General features: G+C 48.3%; 7 protein-coding genes across 7 annotated transcripts; 2 read left to right on the forward strand and 5 right to left on the reverse strand.

Moving 5' to 3' along the window:
• Positions 1 to 426: 426 nt before the first annotated feature.
• Positions 427 to 990, reverse strand: I303_102941 (uncharacterized protein; the record flags this gene model as incomplete). Its single annotated transcript, XM_018406287.1, has 2 exons — positions 427 to 538; positions 650 to 990. The coding sequence occupies 2 exons, from the start codon at positions 988 to 990 to the stop codon at positions 427 to 429; spliced, it is 453 nt and encodes a 150-aa protein (XP_018264781.1).
• Positions 991 to 1,635: 645 nt separating this feature from the next.
• On the forward strand, positions 1,636 to 5,033 carry I303_102942 (uncharacterized protein; the record flags this gene model as incomplete). Its single annotated transcript, XM_065968661.1, has 14 exons — positions 1,636 to 1,735; positions 1,795 to 1,889; positions 1,970 to 2,152; positions 2,206 to 2,495; positions 2,560 to 2,881; positions 2,940 to 3,307; positions 3,358 to 3,501; positions 3,580 to 3,816; positions 3,875 to 4,140; positions 4,202 to 4,217; positions 4,278 to 4,490; positions 4,550 to 4,584; positions 4,637 to 4,731; positions 4,800 to 5,033. 14 exons carry the CDS (start codon positions 1,636 to 1,638, stop codon positions 5,031 to 5,033), a joined length of 2,598 nt encoding a protein of 865 aa, XP_065824733.1.
• A 159-nt stretch (positions 5,034 to 5,192) lies between these two features.
• On the reverse strand, positions 5,193 to 7,198 carry I303_102943 (uncharacterized protein; the record flags this gene model as incomplete). The annotated part of the gene is made up of 6 exons (XM_065968662.1): positions 5,193 to 5,380; positions 5,454 to 5,956; positions 6,046 to 6,068; positions 6,159 to 6,334; positions 6,468 to 6,830; positions 6,973 to 7,198. The coding sequence occupies 6 exons, from the start codon at positions 7,196 to 7,198 to the stop codon at positions 5,193 to 5,195; spliced, it is 1,479 nt and encodes a 492-aa protein (XP_065824734.1).
• A 448-nt stretch (positions 7,199 to 7,646) lies between these two features.
• I303_102944 (uncharacterized protein) lies at positions 7,647 to 12,011 on the reverse strand (the record flags this gene model as incomplete). The annotated part of the gene is made up of 12 exons (XM_065968663.1): positions 7,647 to 8,238; positions 8,318 to 8,409; positions 8,538 to 8,660; positions 8,755 to 8,841; positions 8,917 to 9,038; positions 9,112 to 9,199; positions 9,296 to 9,679; positions 9,775 to 10,048; positions 10,125 to 10,268; positions 10,332 to 10,390; positions 10,471 to 11,651; positions 11,771 to 12,011. 12 exons carry the CDS (start codon positions 12,009 to 12,011, stop codon positions 7,647 to 7,649), a joined length of 3,387 nt encoding a protein of 1,128 aa, XP_065824735.1.
• A 614-nt stretch (positions 12,012 to 12,625) lies between these two features.
• On the reverse strand, positions 12,626 to 14,034 carry I303_102945 (uncharacterized protein; the record flags this gene model as incomplete). The annotated part of the gene is made up of 6 exons (XM_018406291.1): positions 12,626 to 12,680; positions 12,804 to 12,948; positions 13,031 to 13,247; positions 13,558 to 13,752; positions 13,826 to 13,855; positions 13,927 to 14,034. The coding sequence occupies 6 exons, from the start codon at positions 14,032 to 14,034 to the stop codon at positions 12,626 to 12,628; spliced, it is 750 nt and encodes a 249-aa protein (XP_018264785.1).
• A 475-nt stretch (positions 14,035 to 14,509) lies between these two features.
• Positions 14,510 to 16,561, forward strand: I303_102946 (uncharacterized protein; the record flags this gene model as incomplete). The annotated part of the gene is made up of 4 exons (XM_065968664.1): positions 14,510 to 14,911; positions 15,052 to 15,842; positions 15,962 to 16,286; positions 16,406 to 16,561. The coding sequence occupies 4 exons, from the start codon at positions 14,510 to 14,512 to the stop codon at positions 16,559 to 16,561; spliced, it is 1,674 nt and encodes a 557-aa protein (XP_065824736.1).
• A 449-nt stretch (positions 16,562 to 17,010) lies between these two features.
• Positions 17,011 to 19,586, reverse strand: I303_102947 (uncharacterized protein; the record flags this gene model as incomplete). The annotated part of the gene is made up of 6 exons (XM_065968665.1): positions 17,011 to 17,478; positions 17,624 to 18,994; positions 19,085 to 19,169; positions 19,249 to 19,335; positions 19,413 to 19,481; positions 19,546 to 19,586. The coding sequence occupies 6 exons, from the start codon at positions 19,584 to 19,586 to the stop codon at positions 17,011 to 17,013; spliced, it is 2,121 nt and encodes a 706-aa protein (XP_065824737.1).
• Between the last annotated feature and the right edge of the window lie 16 nt (positions 19,587 to 19,602).

The following is a 19,602-nucleotide window of genomic DNA, read 5'->3' on the forward strand; positions in this document are numbered from 1 at the left end:
AAGCGCAAGATATACAATACTGGACAAGGATTATACTATTTTGGTATTCGGGCTATATTCACATGCATACACACAACATACAGGCATTCTTTCAGGTGATTAGGTTTGCTCCACTCAAATGGGATCGCTTACTATATCAGCAGTGTCCAGTCAGTACAAGGGGATTCATATGACAAGAGGGGTCTACAACGAGTGCCGATACGATACAAGGAGGGCGTACATCGAGTGTTGATACAGGAAGGGCCACGGCGAGTGTTACAACAAGGAGGATGTACAACGCGAAAAAGCCTTACAAAAGGACCGGGATCAGTCCATTTTGACGCTGCTTGGTGTACATGTACAGCAGACTACTAAGAACTTGATGGATTTCGTGTAATTTTTGTGGAGATCAGAAAATATTCCTTGGGTTGATTGATGCTCTATCTTCTAGCTAAACCAGCCTCTCTTCCAGCCGTATATACCCAAACTAATCCCAATAGCCAGTACACCGAAGACGAGTAAGGGCGGTAACATGTATGATCCATAACATTTGATTTCGCTACAAAGTGACAGCGTGTATAAGCAAGAAGCTGACACTTGCAAGTTGTGATGGGGTCGTCTTTCTTTGCGACACAAAGGGGGGTAGCGAAGGATGATCTGGGTAGCTCACCTAATCAGGCACTCTCTAGATAATTTAGGTACGCCAGGTTTCTTGGTACCCCCTCCTCCGCCTTCCAACAGAGGCGTATCGTCCGCTGACCAGCCTCTATATTTCGGCTTTGTTGTTTTTGAGGATGGGGGTGATAAAGTAGAGGTGGAACCCATGAATGTCTCTTCGTCGTCCTCGCCATCATCTGCAGTTCGGGGGCCAAGAGCTGAAGTTGAAGAGCTGGGAAAAGAGATGCGGGTAGAAGATAATCGAGAGGAAGAAGAATGATTCATGTGTCCTTTTTGAGGGTTTAAGTTTGAGTTCGAGTGAGTGGGGAGTAGAGGTTGTCTATCAGTTGGCATTGTGTATTGTATGAGTATGACTCAGGACTGGAATCTTGGATTGTCTGTTCACATAGGTCAGGATGAATAGATAAGAGGAAGCAAAGCGAGCGATGCAGCTATCGAGATATAGCGTTAACTATATAGCGATCGAATATCGACGGCGAAAGAGTTAGTTACCGGTGACGAGTGACGTAATTAATGATCTGCGCTGATTTGAGCTTTGTTCGCGATTTAGTATAGCACGAAGAATTCGCATTTCTTGATGGCCCCCTACGCAGAGGCTACATATCACGCATACACTATAGTTTTTCTGTTCTCTTACCTGATGGGACTGACTTGGTGCAACCATGATACGTGTTCCGAGCGAAGATGAATAACATCTTGGCGACAGCTAGGACGGACGTTTACACTGCACCTCGAAAGGCGTTCATCAGGTTTCTATATCGACCATATAACGTCAGCTCGGATTGGGTCATGGGCTGTGTGTATCGAGCCAAAGGAGTCAATCATTTGGGAAGACCACCAGCCAGTGTATGACCCAATGCTTGTGACTGACCAACTACCATATACACACATATGATCGTTTCACACTTATCTCTTTCCGCACCCGACCAATCATTACTGATCAAGCAGCCTTAGCCAGTGCGACCTACGACTGCAGCAATGTCAACTATCAGTGACATCGTCGAGATAGAGGACACTGATTCCGAAATTGAAGTTATAGATGATATATCAAGATCGACTTCGACATCCCAAACTGAAGGTGAGCTAAATACAGTCCTTCACTTATATCCGCCAGCTGATCCTCTCCCAATGAACAAGGGGATAATGAGCGGAAGAGAAAGAGATGTACAATAATCGAGATTTCAGACAGTGAGGAAGATCTGGATGACAAGCTGAGGGAGCTATCGGTGGAAGTAAGTTTCATCTCGTCAGCTCATCAGTAATTGGAAAGGGCGGTCTTCATGAATGAACCAAGCTGATCAGCTAATGCTAGCCCCGTGCTGTACCAAAAAAGCGAGGTAGTCAGGCGACACCAAATCAGAGACGAAGACTGACTTGGATCAGAAGTGGAGACCGGAATTACGGTGTGGACAATTTCTGCGCAATTGATGGACGGTCACGAATGTGTCATAGAATACGCAGGGATGGGTTCATACTAGACGGAATGGAGTTGAAGGTGAGGCCCAACAGGTCAGATCTGGTTGAGCTCTGATCAATTTGATGTCCCAGGTGGACAATGCGGTGGTTCTCCCTCATCAACCGCCAATGTATGCGCTCATACGCTCTATTACCACTTGCCGTTCCGAAAATCGATCTCACCCGGACAAGCATATAGCTCACGTGCATTTTTTGAAACCCCCTGGGGAAGCTTTTGCCGGCCGCCAAACAGACCAAGAGCTATTCCTGAAGCATGGACAGTGCCAGGACATCGCGCTTTCGGAACTGGTCAAAGGTGAAAAGTTAGATTTTGCCTTACTGCCTGGGGCCGCTAAGAGGGTTGAGCCCCAGTACTTCTGTCGGTACGCACCCTATCATACCATCAACTGTCCAGACAAGGTCAGGCTGAGTCAATGAGTTTTACAGGTACGTAGATCATCCGTCGCAATCCGCCATCCGTCCGCCGTTCTCTCTCAATGCGTTCGACAATTGCGATTCGTGCTATCATCGGCATGAGAAGCACAAGTATGACACTCCTGTTCTCCGGCACCATGAGCTCACTCTTGGCGGTGAGCGAATCCATCTGCTGGACTTTCTCGCGATCGACCCCAAGATTAAGGGTGAACCATACCTGATTGGTCGAGCTGAGAAGTGGAGAAGGCAATCGAACGAATTACTGGTGACTGTTAGGTTGTTGAAACGAATTAGCGAAGTGAAAATGAGCATAACTCAGGGATACATATCAAGTGTAAATCCGAAGCAAATTTGACATCATGGATCTTAAGCTAATGTGCTGTCGCAAGTAGCGACGACTAGTGCTGACTGACCGATTCGAAGAATTTCCGGTGTGTCGCATCATGGAGAAAGTCCAGGTTCTATCCTCGGAAGAGCAGGCGAGAGATCTGAAGATGGGCAGCTCTTTTTGGTGCAACGAGCGCTTGTCCGAAAACCGACTTATCCTTCTGCAGAAGCCGATCGCAACCTGCGAGGAATGTTTGCAGACCGATAGCGTCAGCGTCAAGGATCTCGAAGACTGTCTTCGAGCTTGCAAATTCGCAGCCGCCGATTACTACTCCGGTGCTGGCGGTTTTATCTTGCCTGGACTGGAGATCTTCGATTGGGTTTCAGCCAATGATTTCGACAAAGCGGCATGCCAGACTTTGCACGGCCTTCGGTGAGTGCGACTGTCGGCCAACCGTGGCTCTACTAACAGTATTTTTGCAGAAGAAAAGCCCCGCGTTTGAAGGTACATCATGGCCAATTGTCGAGTATTCATAAACTCACACTGGAACAATATTCTTCCCAAAACGCGCTCAAGGTCCTTCCGTTTGCAGGGAGCGTATTTCTGATGACTGGCGGTCCACCTTGGTACGTTTAGACGGATGCCCAAATTATGGCTCGCGTGTCGGTAATCCACTGAATCATCAATCATCAAACAATTTGTAGTCAAGGGCATTCAAGGGTAAACATTTCGAACAATCCGGTCACGCCTGGATCCGCACGACCCATGGACTCCCGAAATGACGAGCTTTGGGTCATGCTGAAGGAGGTGTATCGATTGCAACCCTTCGTTGTAATCATCGAAAACGTGGCAGCCTTCAAAGACGAAAAGGGACAAACGGATGTCGACGGTGCGGAGAGCAACTATGCTAGAGCAGCGATGAAAGATCTCGCCCGAAATGGGTAAGTGTCATCTGATACAAGCAATGAAAACCACTAAATTCGTATTGTCTTTTATCAGTTACTCTTGTCGGTTAGGTCTTCTAGACTCTCGATCGTACGGCAGTCCGCAGAACAGGTTGCGACTGTTCATTCTGGCGGTTAAAGGCGGACTCCCCCTGCCGGAATTCCCATCGCCAACCCATGCCAATCCGAAGGTCACCGCTACCCTCTTCGGGAATGACAAGGCTGGCAGGATACAGCCGTTTTATATCGGACAGCGGAACACGCCTGGAACCGCATTGCATCCAGCGGTCTCCATTGAAGATGCGATCAGTGATCTCCCGCGTGAATTTAACACCTCTCTGCGCAGGTTTATAATTTCAACTAATATTTTAACTCCAAATAGCATTTGAGTACGTTCCGTAAGTATGCAGCGGTGGTCATAGTCACAAAGCAACATAGTTCTGACCCTATCCGACCAGGCCACCTGGCATACCTCGGTTGTCCCGTCGCCATCGAATACCGGCATATCGAGGGGAACGACGAGATGAGGACGGGAAGGGGAGTCGGGCAGGGCCCTCGAGGGCGAGGTATGCCAAGCCACCTCAAAACGAGTTCCAGGCGGCGAAACGAGGTGGAGCGCAATCTGTGCATGATCATCATACATCATACATCACGGAGAGTGCCAACAAAATGTGAGTCGAATGTCTGTCCTTGGATCTGCACAGGGTGTGTTGGCTCAACGGGATTATAGAATCTTTGGCGAAGCTAGAACCCCAAATCCTCAAGGTGAGCAAAATTGAGTGTGAGTCGGAAGGAGATTAATTCCTAGATCAATCAGGTCCGAATCGAAGAGCCCTATTTTCAGAAGGCTTTTCAACTCTCTTGACAAACTCAGCTCCGGGCCAAAAATCAACAGCCGTCATTCACCCCGCGGTGTGTCTCTTGTTGTACGAATTTCAACCTCGACCAGGCGGCTGATTCTGTGTCATTATGATTGATAGCAAGATCGGAAGTTTACGATCGCGGAACGAAAACGTGCAATGGGGTGGCCAGACTGGCACAAGCTCGCTGGGACCCCATTCGATCAAGATCGATTAACCGGCAATGGCGTGTGTTTTGAGAGTGTTCAAGCGATCTACATGTCTATCGTGAAGACAATCATCCTCCCCTGGTGGCTTCGAGCTGGTCGCCCAGCCGAGGACGTTTGGGAATCGTTCAAACAGGACCATCCTTGAGAATGCTCCCTCAAATCGTTGTGTCATCTCCGATCGACCCCACATCTGCTTGACTACCACATGCGAATCAAAAAAGTATATACAACATTTCCGCAATCAAAAAGTCTATAATTTCTATATTGATTCCGACTGGACTTGCTCAGCTTTGCCCGCTTCCACCTATGCATCACGGCTTTTCTCGCTTCTAATCTCTGCCGAGCCGCCACTTCCTCTTCCGCCTTTGTTCACAATCGGTAAAGTCTGACTTTTCGAGGCTGGCGAAGGCGCATCATCAAAGTATTTATCCGGCTTGTTATTCCATTTCTTAAAGAAGTACACTAATATCTGAGCCACAGCGACCTGTTGGCCTGTTGAGGAAGGAGCACGATCAATCATTGATGTATGTTTCAAGTTTTAGAAAGAAGGAAGTATTCCGCTCACCTTGATATAAGACCAGCGGTATGGATAAGATCGCTCGCTGCTTTTCTGGGAGTCCTCCATATAGGATACTCAGAGTCGGTGCACCAACAACCATGCCTTTCGCAACTGCGCAAAAGCAGATCGCTGTTGATTCCGCCTTATTGAATCTGAATGAATGTACCACTTTTCTCCAGGACCGTCGTCTGTCTCTTCCCAGCGACTCGTTCGTGTCTGCAATTGGAACAGAATGTTTCTGATCCAACGCAGATAGTGTATTTTGAGATGCAAGAGTTGGAGGCAAGAACGGTAATCGAGTCAAGAAGACACATAGTAATGTAAACGCAGCATACAATCCCAGATTCAGAAAGACCAGAAAGATGATGGAAGCGGTAGAGACTGATTCGAAGGCTCGATTCTCGAATTGAGTGGAGAATACGGACCAAATCAGTAAGAGGAGGAAGAAGGTCGATATTTTGGCGAGACGAAGTTTGTTGCAAACGTATTTAGTTTGTTTCGGAAAGACGCTGATAAATTAATCGATTTAGCTTTGTTCACTTGGATGGCATCGTAGATTTACGGGACTTGGAGAGTGGCACGAGGGTTTGAAACCTACTTCTGGATGATTTGGCCCACAAACTATGAAAGAATAGAACAATCAGCTATGTTACTGCTATTGATCTTGGACCCGAATGGGCGATTGGCGGAAAGAACAGTAAAGGAACTCACGAGTGGGACGAAGATTGCTAGACCCAATTGTTTTGCTAATTGTTTATAGATCTCCCTTAGACCGTCAGCAGTTGAACCTCCGCTATCACTAGCTCTGGGTCGGCCGAACGACCAGGTGTCTGAAGAGAAGAACGCAGAGCATAGTAAGGGGGTGATGAAGGCGCCGATGAGGTTTCCTATGGACGACATTGTGAGGGGTGGTCATCAACTTTCTATCCTTCGCTTTGTCTTCGTACGTCGCTACATGCGTGGACTTCGTTCTTAAAAAGGCAGAGTCGATTGTTACTGGGCAAGGTTATCAGGACTTACCTATGCAGACCTCGATCGTCGCACTCTCAACATTCCCTCCAGCCAACCTGGTCATAGTGATATTAGAAGCTACAGTCGTAGGCATGATCCCCATGACGATCAGACCAGCTAAGATGTATTGATCTATACCACCTCCTTTCCCACCTTGGCTTTGAGATTCACCTTGATCTTGAGCGGCATTGACGATATTGACGATTGCGAACACCACCGCCGGGAAAAAGAGGAAGCTGAATCCCTGTGTGAAAAGATGTAATTTCCAATTTTTGATTTGATTATACAGCGAAGACGTCGAAAGTGTTAGACCGGTGATTAGGAAGATGAGGGAGATAGCTCCGTATTTGATCGAATACTCAGATCGGATCACTGCATTACATACAAGGGAGACGCATGTCAGCTTCGACTTGTAGACCACCGCTTGCTGTCGATTCGACGTAAGAATTGATGCTGCGCTCTGAAGGAGAGAGAGTACTTTGATAAGACATCTTGATTGTATGCTATGACTCACCTCCGCCATCGGAAGCTACATTGGGGAATCTCCATGCTAAGACTATCGACACGCCGATCCCAATCAGGAACCAATTATCAAGTAAGAAACCTAAGACCGTTACAGGGTGATACCATTTCCGAGGCTTTGCATCGGCTTTCGTGTGAGCTTGAGCTGTATCGAGATGCTTGGAATCGCCAGTGACCGTGGTCAAGGGTGGTGAGGGTGAACGAAGGGTATTCGACATGATTCTAAGCAACCTGACTCGACCTGGACCGATGTCGGAAGGCGAATGGCGAATGGCGAGATTTCGAACAGCGAAAATACACTTTGAACAATTCGTTGAGATATTAAACGAATAAGAACGCTGCTCATCGTCCAGCATGACTTGCTCTCCCAGCAATCATTCGTATCCTTCCAGGAGACTGAGCATCCTCATGAGATTTGATAAGATGGATGGGTTGACGATGGCTTGTGAGTAAGAAGGAATTGAGAACGCATAACTTGAAACTTATCGCGAGCTATCGAGTGATGTTTTCGATAACGACATCGGCTTTGACCGGGACCAGAGCTAATCTGTGACAAGACCACAAAAATACCACGCCCAGCTGCAGCGCAAATTACCATGCAATATGTATGATACATCCCTCTATCTGTATACTATGTACGTATATACAATCCACATCTACGATGCATCATTGTTCAGCTTTCTCCGGTGGGGGAGGTGGTGATGTTGACGGTGGTAATTCTGCCTCTTTCGATGGAGGTACAGGAGACTCTTCTTGTGGAATTTCGGGCGGCGGCAAAGCATCATCCTCTTTTGACGGTTGTGGACCAGCCTCCTTGTCCGGGATAGGCGGGTTCGCTTCTATTGTCTTCGATTCCTCCTCCACACCTATCTCACTCGCTGCTTCCGTCTTAGCAGGCGGTAAGACCACTTCAGGCTCTTTCGCGTCCTCGATCTTTTCTTTCTTCTCAGTCTGGTCCGACAGCTCCCTTATCCCCTTTGTATCCTCCGCCAATCCCGCACCGTCTCCGTCACCGTCTTCGTCCTCCGCTACATCTACCCCATCACCTGCTTCTGTATTTGCAGATACAGGATCTACTGGCGATCCGATGTCCGATCTCTGCGATCCGTTCCTCCTCAAGAACCCACTCATAGCCTGCCCAATAGGTTTGCGCGGGGTAGGTTTCTCCTTGACCAGTGTGTCCAATTTGGACACTTCTGTGCCAGACTCGCTCAGGGGCGTTAATTTGATAATCAATAGAGCTACATCTTGTGACATCCTACAGACTCGTTTCAAAGGCGTTCAGCATTCGAACCTCATTGCACAGGCCACGGATGGGACGTGGGATGAGAACTCACCTCTTCTTAGCTTCCTCAGACTTGAATTCGATCTTGCTGTATTCTTCGCTCAGACGATGTACAATCGCCGATATGACTTCAGACATGACGCTCTAGAACCACATCAAACGGCAGACTCCGCGTCAGCGATAATCGCTAATGATACAGTGATCCAATCCCAGTCCTATCCGTGAGGCCAGATTTTCGTACTTCATGAAGATGGGTGGACATAGCAACTCACATCGACTGTACTCGCCGCAAGGTATTTCGATAGCACTTTGTGCAACGTAGCAGTCTCCTTGACCAACATCTCGGCGTATGGGCGAGGCGCATCTCGAGCTGCAGTGGCTTCCCAATCGATTTCCTGGGAACGCAAGTTCAATTGCCAAGCAAAGTCAGAATTGACCTTTATATTGTATGTGACACAGGCACAGCACACACAGCACACACAGACTCACTCGTAATGATCCAACATGAACAGCTAGTCGATCCGACATGATAGCTACCAATTTCGCGTGAATCTCATTCTGGTGTTCTTGATAATCCTACACCGATACGAATCGTTTAATCATCAGCTTCTGAGTCCACCAACAAGCGGTCAGGTGAGTATTTTAGCTCACTCGTTTGAGCTTATCGAACTCTGTCAACATGACAGCTTGTTTCGGACTGAGATGCCGCCTAACGAATTCTCGGATGTACGGTATCAGAGAGATTATAATTGATAACGATTGAGACGCCAGAGCTGGATTAGAGATTCTCATCAATATCAACACCGACATCTCGCAGAATGAAACTGCTTATAGAAAATCACGCACCAAGATGCTTCGCAGTAATATTTTTTAGACCTGCCGATCTCATTGCGCCTGCACCCAAGACCACTTGACAAGTCCTAGAGTTGAATGACTGGAAAATCACCATGACAACATACATCAGCCTTCCTAACCATTGCTGCCCTTGGTTTGAGGCTTCGTGACGTTCCTTCTAGAAAGAGCTACTCACCTTCAAGAACTCGATGATCCGAGACATGACATCCGTCACAACCAATTCCAAATTAACGACAATCTTCAGATAATCACCCAACAGAATCAGACTTTCCGAAGTCGCTTTCACCAAGAAATACGATTTATCTTCTATATCAACTTGTTTCTTCATTCCAGCCCCCGTAGAAGCATCACCATTTTCCTTTTCCGAGGATTGTATTGACGTTGAAGGGGGTGGCGGGATAGTACATTCCGGTGGATCTGAGACTGCCGCTTGGATCAGAAGATCGATCACATGCTGGACATTTGACGGGACATCGATCTGCGTCCATTGTTCTTCTTCTACTAGTTTGGCTGATTTGGTAAGTCGGACCGAATGATAGCGTATCAGGAACGATCGTGCCTATCCCGTCTCGTCAGTCACCGTTCTCGAAACCTTCACGCATACATCTACTGGTTCAGGACGAAAGGAAGAAAGGGGAATTCTCAGTTACTCACTTGAGAAGTGGTCACTCCCCTCAAACCGACTATCATCTTACCGGCAATCTTCTCAGTGGCCAATATGAATTCCCAATTCTCCCGGAAGATCTCCACGAATTCCTCTAAACCTAAAGCAGCGTGTTGTTCTGCTCGGACAGCCAAGATCTTGGATGCTCGAGTATGCGCCAGTTCGCAACCTGACGTGATTGCTTCTTGTAAATTTGGCAGAGCCGGAGGTTCACTTGTAGGCGAAGACGGGGCAGAGTCTGATATAGATACCTTAGGCAATTGTCTAATGTGCGTGTGATGATGTCAGCTGGGGATCATTTGGAGGCGCGCAAAGTCTGATGCCATACTACCAGACTTACATTATCGACTTCAGTATTCGCTCTACTTCTTCGCCGACAGATTGAGAAAGTCTGATACGAGATGTCAAAGACGCGTACATCTGCGTAGTGAGCAAGAGGAAGGAAGAGTGATCCATAGATTGTAGAGATTGTGCTAGACTAGCGCTGTTGCGATTAAATCGGCGTCAGCTACTTGGCTCTTTCATGTGGACTTTCAGTCCAGCTCACCCTCTAGCTTCCGGCGGTTTCTCGCTGCTGTCATCTTCCTCTTGCCCTATCGGTAAGTGCTATGAACGCAAGTCAAGTCAGTCTCGCCTCAAATTGCCAACAGAGAGATCTGCATTCGCGGTGAATGACGATGACTCACATTCCTTGATCCCTCACGTATACATACAGTCACACTGTCCCTCCATACATTATCCACCAGCTCCACCTTACCGCATCGCACTAGACCTACTAGGATCGGCTCCGCAGTGGATGCAAAAGCCGCGGGATCGAAACCCGCTGATTCGTTAGATAGAGTCGTCCCTAAGAAAGAAGACAGCGCCGCTTCCAACTGAATCGATATCGCATCTAGGTAACTGTCCAGGGTGGTCGGGAGCGGCGATAAAGCAGGTAATGTCGAGAGGGGCAAATTGCTTGAAGGTGAGGGCTCCCCACCATCCGGTACTGTTGGTATTAAGGAGGTGTTGTACTTGTTATACCATTTCACTATTTCTTCCAGGTAACTCAAAGCATTCGACCAATCCCCCTCACCCACCAGTCGTTTCAGCACAACCGACAACTCATCTAGTTCTTTCAAATGTTCTAAATTCCTCTGGGTGATTTTGAGGGTATGCAGTTCATTCTGTTTATTTATAACCGCCAGACCCTTCTTCGATTGTTTTTCATTAATATCTTTCAACGATCCTTTCAGCTCGTCTATCCGATTCAGACACGTCGAAGACTCCGTATTTAATTCTTGCAAATTCGTTAGAGCTCCAAAGAAGGAATTGGTTCTCTTCGAGATCTCCACTACCAGATGCCGTTCTAAGAGATCTAGATGACTGGAAAGCGTATCCTGAAGACCCTCATTTCCACTGGAATCTAATGCTAAGGAAGATACGGATGCTGAGGAAGCGGATCCTGAAGGAGCTATGAGTTCGGCCCATGTCGAGGGGTTCGACAAGCTGAAATCCTTCTCGAAGAACATAGGTGGTATAGTTTCCAAGGAAGGCAGCTCATCTTTGTCTTTGCCTTTGCCTGTATCCTGAGTCGAGAGAAGTCCAGAGGGCCCGAAACCGCTTGATGAGGAAGGATATTTGATACGGTCTAATCCTGCTAAATCGGCACCAGACGAAGAGGACGATGCGTTCAGAGATTGAAGTTGGGAGAGCGAGACAAAGTTATCGTATAACGGAGTGATCGTCTGCAGGTACCCGTCGTAGTGGGAAGCAGGCGGTGGTTTTGGGATTGCGGGAGGGGCGAAGGAGAGAGGTGGTAAGGGTTTACGAGTTGATCGTAGGGGGTTGGCTTTTTTAGTTGGGTGATTCAAGACGGTTGAAATGGCTACAAATGGATTGATCAACATGAGCCGTCAGAGCCCGAGCCCCGAGAGCGGGGCTGAATCAACAGGTCGATAGGCCACCAGACGTGAACGAAGATGGCAGTCAGGACATGATTCATACCGTTAAACCCCCTTTTCTCAACTCCATCCTCGGTCCTAGCATTAACATCCAATTTCCAACTGACCAAATTCAAGGCTCCGCCATCGACCTTGGCTATATCGTAAGAAGGATCTCCCAGAGATCCGAATGATGTCTCTAGAATCGAGGGCGCTGTGCCATCCAGGTCAGACATGAAAGATTCCGACGGAGCAGGTGGTGAGGAGGGCACCGGAGTCGGCGCTGATGTTGGTGGTTGTGACATGTTGGTCGTACTGGTCATCTTGCTGACTCCGACCTTCTATTCACGAGAAGAGGGATGTTGGTCCGGCAGCCTGTCTTATCTTCAGTCCCGAAGGACGCGTTGGTAAAGCTCCATGTAGTCTGGCAATGTTGATTCAATTCTGATTCGTGTAAGACTAGCTCTTTTGACTTGAAAGGATGAACGGTTGACAAGTACTCGAGTAATGATAATCGAGTGACGCGCAGATGCAGCCGAAACGGTCAACGGCGTGCCCGGTCCACGCAGTGATCGCGTGCCACTGCGCCCGATCATCTTTTGGCACCCATGGCCATGTTCATCTATACTTTCCAATCTGCATGCACGTGCACACAGCATTATTGCTGAAGATGCACAACACTTGATATCGTACGATTCTATGCGCCTACAAGACCCCTACACGCAGCACTGGATACAATACTAGGAATCACTTCAACTTGACTGAGATACTGCGCTTGTCGCCTTTCATCTCGCGACGCATTCTCTCATACCGATACCGACGAAGCAGACAACCAGCTGGCTCATGGTATATGATGCATCTTCAGCTCATCTATAGCAGACAGTGCACCTGATATCCTACACTTCACGTCTTGACCTGTCTATCGGAACTCGGGCGAACAGAATTCTCCTGGACCGTACGGCTTGGACGTAAGACTAGGAAGGAAGGAAAATCGTCGCAATCAGCGCAGTGTCTCAGACAGCCTAGGACTCATCATGATAGACTCTACTCTGGATGATCAAGTCATCATGACAGATCGCAAGAAACACGATACTCACGCAGTCAAACCAGCAGAGTTCTCAGAAGTCTGTCTACCTGATTGAGGACCGGGTTTTGGTTTTTCACCTTTTGCCAGAGCGTCAAGAATCTTAACGGTTGTTTCGGGTGTCAAGTCTTCGTAGAACTCATCTCCAATTTGCATCACTAGGAAGAATCGCACGTCAGCAATGACATATCCTCCCAATCGATCAGAGAAAAGGGTACTCCTGTCTTGACTCAAACTCACTAGGGGCATTTGAACAAGCACCGAGACATTCAACTTCGATCAAAGTGAATTTGCCGTCTTTGGTAGTCTGACCAGGGTGGATCTTCAGGTGCGATTCGATAGTCTCTAGGATTTTGGTAGATCCACATCCACCTAATTGACATGGGGTCGTTGTACAGAGTTGCACAAAGTTCGGGGCGACTGGTTCTCGGTTGTACATCGTGTAGAAGGTTGCGACCTAGTATGCGTAAATCGAGTTGTCAGCTTGTTCTGCCTCGTTGCCATACGACAAGTCTTGCAACGTTCCGATCCGATAATAAAGATATCATGAAATCAGACGTCGCCTAAATTAGATTGGAATTGGTCTTTTTTCGAGTTGTTTGCTGACCGAGACACCCTGGCAGCAACAGCAACCCTTTGCCAGATTGGAGCGTCGCGTGTAATCAACGAAAGCGATCCATTTGACTCAAGGACTCCCTCGTGCTATCTTTTCAATGCTCACAGAGGCATAGTCCTAGACGACCTGCGGAATGGAAGGATTCGCTCACCTCGTACACTCTCATCTTGGGCATCTCCAATAACCGAGCTACCTCATTCATCACACTTATACTCGTCCATCCCTTGTTTTGTCTTTGCCCCAAATCCAGTAATGGCATACATGCTCCCTTCTTGTATTGAGGTGGGTATCGCGATATGATCTCGTTGGCTATTTTGAGGTTTTCAGGGGTGAATTCGAATTTGATCTGTTTTCATCGTAAGTCATAAGCACCAAAACTTCCATTAAATCGCCCAGTACAGGCTTGATGTTGCACTCACATTGGGATTGTTGTAGTCTGTATCTCGATGCTGTCATCCGACACGAAATATGGTCAGCATAGATCTCAATTGCGACGCAGATGGGAGAGGATGTAACTCACCACAAACAACGATTCTGATCTACGAGAACTTGAAGATGAGAACCCCCTTGCAGCTGGTCGAGAGACTATTGCTCGGGTTGATGCGATGGCTGAGCGGGCGAAGGACATGGCGGGTCGAATTCAAAAGAGGGGGACGAAGGGTGGATCCCAAGAATGAATGTCTATGGGTGAGGATAATTATGGGATATGCTTTTGGATATTGGCTTGATCTCAACGGTGACATGGTTTATGTGGTTATGTGCTCATGTGCTAATCGACCAACGATAATTGGTGCTTTAGACCCACTAATATTCTTATATACATTTATTGTATTTTATCCCGGTTTAACCGGTGATTGCCGTGATGGGATTCGAGCTGGGGCACCAGACAAGAATAACGGCAAAAGTTGACCATCGAACTGCTGATCGTGCATAGTCAAGAGCGTAAGAGTACGAGTAAGAGTAAGAGTAAGAAGAGCATCCATCGCAAATCACTCACGGAGAGCAACTGACAGTCAAACCTATCTGTGCAGGGGTCTTCTGGGCTGAACAATAACCGTACAAACCTATTTCGCCCTTCATACACTGGCTAGCAGGTCACCGCCATGTCCAGTTCGACTATACGTCGCCTGACTTCCCGATCCTTACCTCTCCTAACCGCTTCCGCCTTGTCATTCACCCTTTACACAGTTCACACGCACTATTCACCTTTACTATCCGAAGCGCCCGATTCATTCTCTTCCCTCAAGAAACAGAAGGGCGTCATCACCGCTCCTCAATATGGTACATACGGTTGGGGAAGTAACAAGAACTTGACCTTGTTCCCCGATGGTCAAGTGACAAACGTCAAGAAGCCTCTACCCTTATCCCAGCTCGGTAATACTCCTCTGAGGGATCTGGTACTTGCTGAAGAGTATGGTGCGTGTGTCGATGCGCGAGGAGATTTGTGGATGTGGGGAAAGGGGTATGATCCGTCTGGCGAGATCGGTAAATCCCTCAAAGGCAAGGTGAGTCGGTGGGACCCACGATCATTCTCGTCTCGTCTTCGCTCTACAAACACTTCTCATTTCCTTAAAAACACTTCTCATTTTCATTCCACTCGAGGGAGTCAAAGCTAATACAAAGTATTCTCAATCCCGTCGTTTAGAGCCTGAAATCGCTGGCACCAGGCACCTCCAAGCTCTTCGCCCTTTCCAAACATGGCCAACTATACGTTCTTCCTTCATCTAAATCCCTTCAGTCCGATCGTCAAGACAAATCAACCCAATCATGGTGGTCGTATCTCTTCTCCTCCGACCCAGGCGTCGACTTCATCGAGCTCCAAGCTTCGGGCGGTCTCAAGTGGGGTGAGAAATGGGTGGACGTTTCCGTCGGTCGTAATCATCTCTTAGCCGTAACTTCACAAGGTCGTACATTCTCTTTGCCCTTGAACGAAAAGGCCAATTCTCACCGTCAGTTGGGAACAAAGCAAGAATTTGAAGTTCCCCTTGTGCCCCAGACTATCCTGGGGGAAGTCTTCGGTTCAGAAAGGGATATAAGATTTGCGGATACCTTGACGGAGATTCCCAGTTTGAGGAATATCCCGATCGCTCAGGTTGCTGCGTCCGAACGGACGAGTTTCGTCCGAACGAAAAACGGGTTCGTACTGGGATTCGGAGCGAATGAGAATGGGCAAATCGGGTTGGGGTCGAGCTCAAGTGTGGACATTATACCTGTCCCCGTGGAGGTGGTGTTGGCCAAATCGTATCCGAGCGGAACCAAGATTGAATGTACGGATATCAAAGCGGGAGGCCTGACGACCTTCTTCACTATCAAGCGGTATTTCCCCGGAAGACAGGGTACATTCGTAGATGTCTTAGGATGTGGAAGTGGGATTAGTGGTGCGTTGGGAACGGGCATGTATACCTCGGCAACCGGTATGCCGGTCAGAGTGAAGACGTGAGTGTGCACAGACTCCATGCGTTACATCGAGACGCATGACGGCGGAGTCTTTGAGATTTCGACCGAAGAAAATGCAGCTGACAAATCTCTCATTTCGATGGATCTTGGCCCGACAGTATAAGCGGTCTTCAAGAATACTCTGAGAAAGCCAAGACCTTCCTCCCTATCGGGATCCACAACCTCTCCATCTCACCCTCGCTTAATACCCATGTGTACGCAACGCTAGATACGGTGACTCTGGCAGACGAGAAGGGGGTCAAGGAGGGGAGATACGGTAAAGATGTAATGGCGTGGGGTGCCAACGTAGATTATCAAATTGGGAATGGCAAGAGATCCTCTACTGCTATACCTCAACATCTACCTCCGATCGGATCCAAAATCAATGTAATTGACGCTTTGAGTGGATCGCCTAAAGAAGAGGAAAGTCTGAGTAGCGGAACGGTGAGTCTGGCCACTCACCTGCAGACTCACCTATCAATACTGGCTTAGTCTGGTCTGCCGGGTGCTAGGTGCCAGGTCATCAAGCGATAGACAGACATAGGCTGATCTTGTCCTCGTAGCAATCCCCTATGCCCCATTCAAGACTTCAATTACACATAAGAAAAGCGAACGCCTATGACCTATACGGCAAGTTGATAAAACGTAAAGTCAAGTGCGAGGAGACCATGGTAGCTGGGTATAACGCTTCGGTGCTGTATAACAAGATTATCGAGTAGGCTTGTAAAGTTCTGGGTCCACAAGACACAGACAACCGACAGTGTTACTTTTCTGCTTGGGCTGCTCATCGCGCGGCGGATGGGCGGCTGAGTCTGTTGAATGCTATATGCCATATACGGGCTACATTACATGAAGGCATGGTAGAATAGTGAAGTATCAGATGGAGCGGTATGAAGTAGTAGCTGACTATGAATGCGTGGTATCTCCAAATATTCCCGTGGATATGTTTTAATTTATGTAAATAATGTCCATATCATACAACAATGGGATATTTTGTTTTTCCCTGTTCTCTGCCTTGAAGTCTATAATCAATTTCGATAATCTGGATCTTCATCTCCTTTGAGTGAGTGCAAGGTGCCAAGAAAATTGATTGTGCTCCATCGTGGAGTTCAACTTCATTCTGTCTTCGGCAGCTTGTCGACCGGCCCAATTCCATCCTACGCACACCCTAAGCGTACTCTGCTTCTCTTTCTCGACCATCACCTTCAACAAGCTTGATCCCGTGTCGTTCTTCCAAATACCTCTCTACCTCCGCCTCATTCCATTCACCCTGCTCCAGCTCTACCGAGCCTTTCAAATGGAAATGCTCCGTAGGAGGCAATTCCAAGAACACCTTCCTTGCATTGCCCACTAACTCGAGGAATTTCTCCTTGCTTGTAGGTGGCGAAGCATCTTCTAACTTCTTCAGTATCTTAGGCTCATTCGCTAATATGTCCTCTATCGATCCGTGCGTTTTGATCAGCCTCAAGGCATTTACAGGACCGATACTGGGTATTCTAGGGGAAGCGTCGGTTCCCAATAGGATCAGGAAATCGAGGTATGCCGATGGTGTCAGATCTAGTTTCTCGCGTAAAGACTGGCCGGAGATTAGGGAGAGAGTCGATGTTATGGGTGAGATGTTTTTCAGTAGTGGGCCCTAGATGACATCGAATCGAATTGTCAGCTTCATGATGTCTTCATCCTTTTTCGGCGGATCGCAAGTTCAAGGTAATCGACAGCTCGATGCAGACAAGGCGAAGGAAGAGGTACGAGCCAGATCTGCACAGCCCGACCCGACTCACGTCGTAAGCTAGCACATCGCTATCCTCAGTGGCGACGTAATCCACCAGACCCGCTTTAGCTAGAGCAGCAGCCAGACCCTCAGCTTCATATGGTATTTTCGCTTCTAGTACCGGTACGCCCATGACCTTCAACAGGGCTTTACAATCCTCGTGTTCGGCCGCAGAGGGTATATCTAATGCCCGCTCGTATATGCTTTTCACGTTTGGCAGGTCGTACTTTATCAAAACGTCTAGTCTTTGCATCGGATCCGCTTCGTGCAGCGTTGACGGCGCTTCCTCTTCCATTGCTTCCAGAGCAGATACGGGCACGGCTTCAGGTTCAGGTGTCGAAGGTGGCGTGGGATACGCTTCGGCTTCAGCCTCAACTTCAGATGTAGCACCGAGTAAGGAGGAGGGTGCAGCTTGAGACACCGATTCCGACTGAACCTCTCGAGTCGACTTGAAGGGAGGAGAAGGAGGCGTGCTGAGTATATCCGAGATGATACGCCCTTCTTCACGGGACAAAGCCATCTGTCTTGGTGTCTCGCTGATCCGAGTCAAGGGTAATAGACGCTCCAAGGCAGAATCAAGTTCTTCTAATTTCTCTTCTCGGTCTTTGTCCGCTTCCTGTGTTCCACTATCACTGCCCTGAGCTGTTACCGCTGTTGTCGTTGGAGTGGTCGTTTTCTTGGTGGATATCCATTCCCGTATCTCCTCTTCCATCTCAACTATACCGCCCTCCATTCCGAAAGTCAAGCATGCCTCTTCGTCTTTCTTCGCGCCACTTCCACCTCTTTGTGACTCCCTGTACTCGTGTATGAGCGGTGCCAGACTGTCTATCATACCCACAACTCGATCGATCACTTCGCTATCTGCTTCGGACAGGGTCGAGGTGAGTTGGGCTGCTTTGCTCGGTCCAGCTACGCCCAGAGGCAGAGGAGGGGTCGGCGGTGGGGTCGGTAATGGTGTTGGTGTTTGCGTTTTCGGCTCTGCTTCTGTTTCTGATGTCTGTGTGAATGTCGATTTTGACGGGGTGGTCTTCTTTGAAGATGGCGAGGTTGCGTCCGACTCTGGCGAGGAACAAGCTGCCGGTATGTGGGGTGATTGGGAGGGAGTGGAAGGCGGAGTAGGTAGCGGCTGATCGAACTGCTCTTCGTGTCTTATCGGTTGCTCAATACCCTCGACATCCCACTCAGACGTTGTCGTCTCTTCAGGACGCATAAACATGAAGCGCGTAGTCTCCCAATGCGCTCTGATTATATCTTTCTCTTCCGATGGCATAGCTTCGAATTCCTTGAACACCTCTCGGAGGGATTCTAACCGGACTAATCGGTCATTCTCGTGATTCTTCCTCGCAAGGTGATTCGCGCGGGTCGTTAGGCGTTTCAAAGCCTGAATTGACAAGGTGGGTTTCATTCCGTGTCAGTACATGTCATTGGACACTTCCAGATGAAGAAAGAGGAAAAGAGAACGTAGACAAACCTCGGGAGCCTTCCATTCCCTAGTGCCTCTTTCATCCCATATTGCGATGGGCTGGACCCCGAATGCCCTCATTTCCGATATCAAGCTGCCCGCCAGTGGTGCATCAGCACGGGACCTTTGAGACAAGGGCATTGAATCGGAAAGTGGCATTGATGCAAACTTACTTGTACCAGCCTATCAATTCGCCTTTACCTTTGAAAGGTCCGTCACGGGAAGCAAAATGATATCGATTCGTCATGAGAGTCGCATCGCTGTCATCGCGGGATCACATCGCCGTATAAGCTCAATACGTGTTATATGGAATCAATTATGAAAGGGCTGGACCTACATGGCGACCTTTTTGCCCGTGAAATGAGGGGACGCCCACCGATTAGGGAAGTGAACGATGGCTTCCGGGCTACATGGCAATCTCGTCAGCTCAGTTGTCCGGCACCATAGCGAGAAGATGCTGCAGCACTCACTGGACCTTCTTCACCCAGCTCACCAAGCCGGTGATCCCCATCTTCGCTTTGAGTCTA

The sequence above is a fragment of the Kwoniella dejecticola genome, chromosome 3 (assembly GCF_000512565.2).
Source record: "Kwoniella dejecticola CBS 10117 chromosome 3, complete sequence".
NCBI classification, from domain to species: Eukaryota; Fungi; Basidiomycota; class Tremellomycetes; order Tremellales; family Cryptococcaceae; genus Kwoniella; species Kwoniella dejecticola.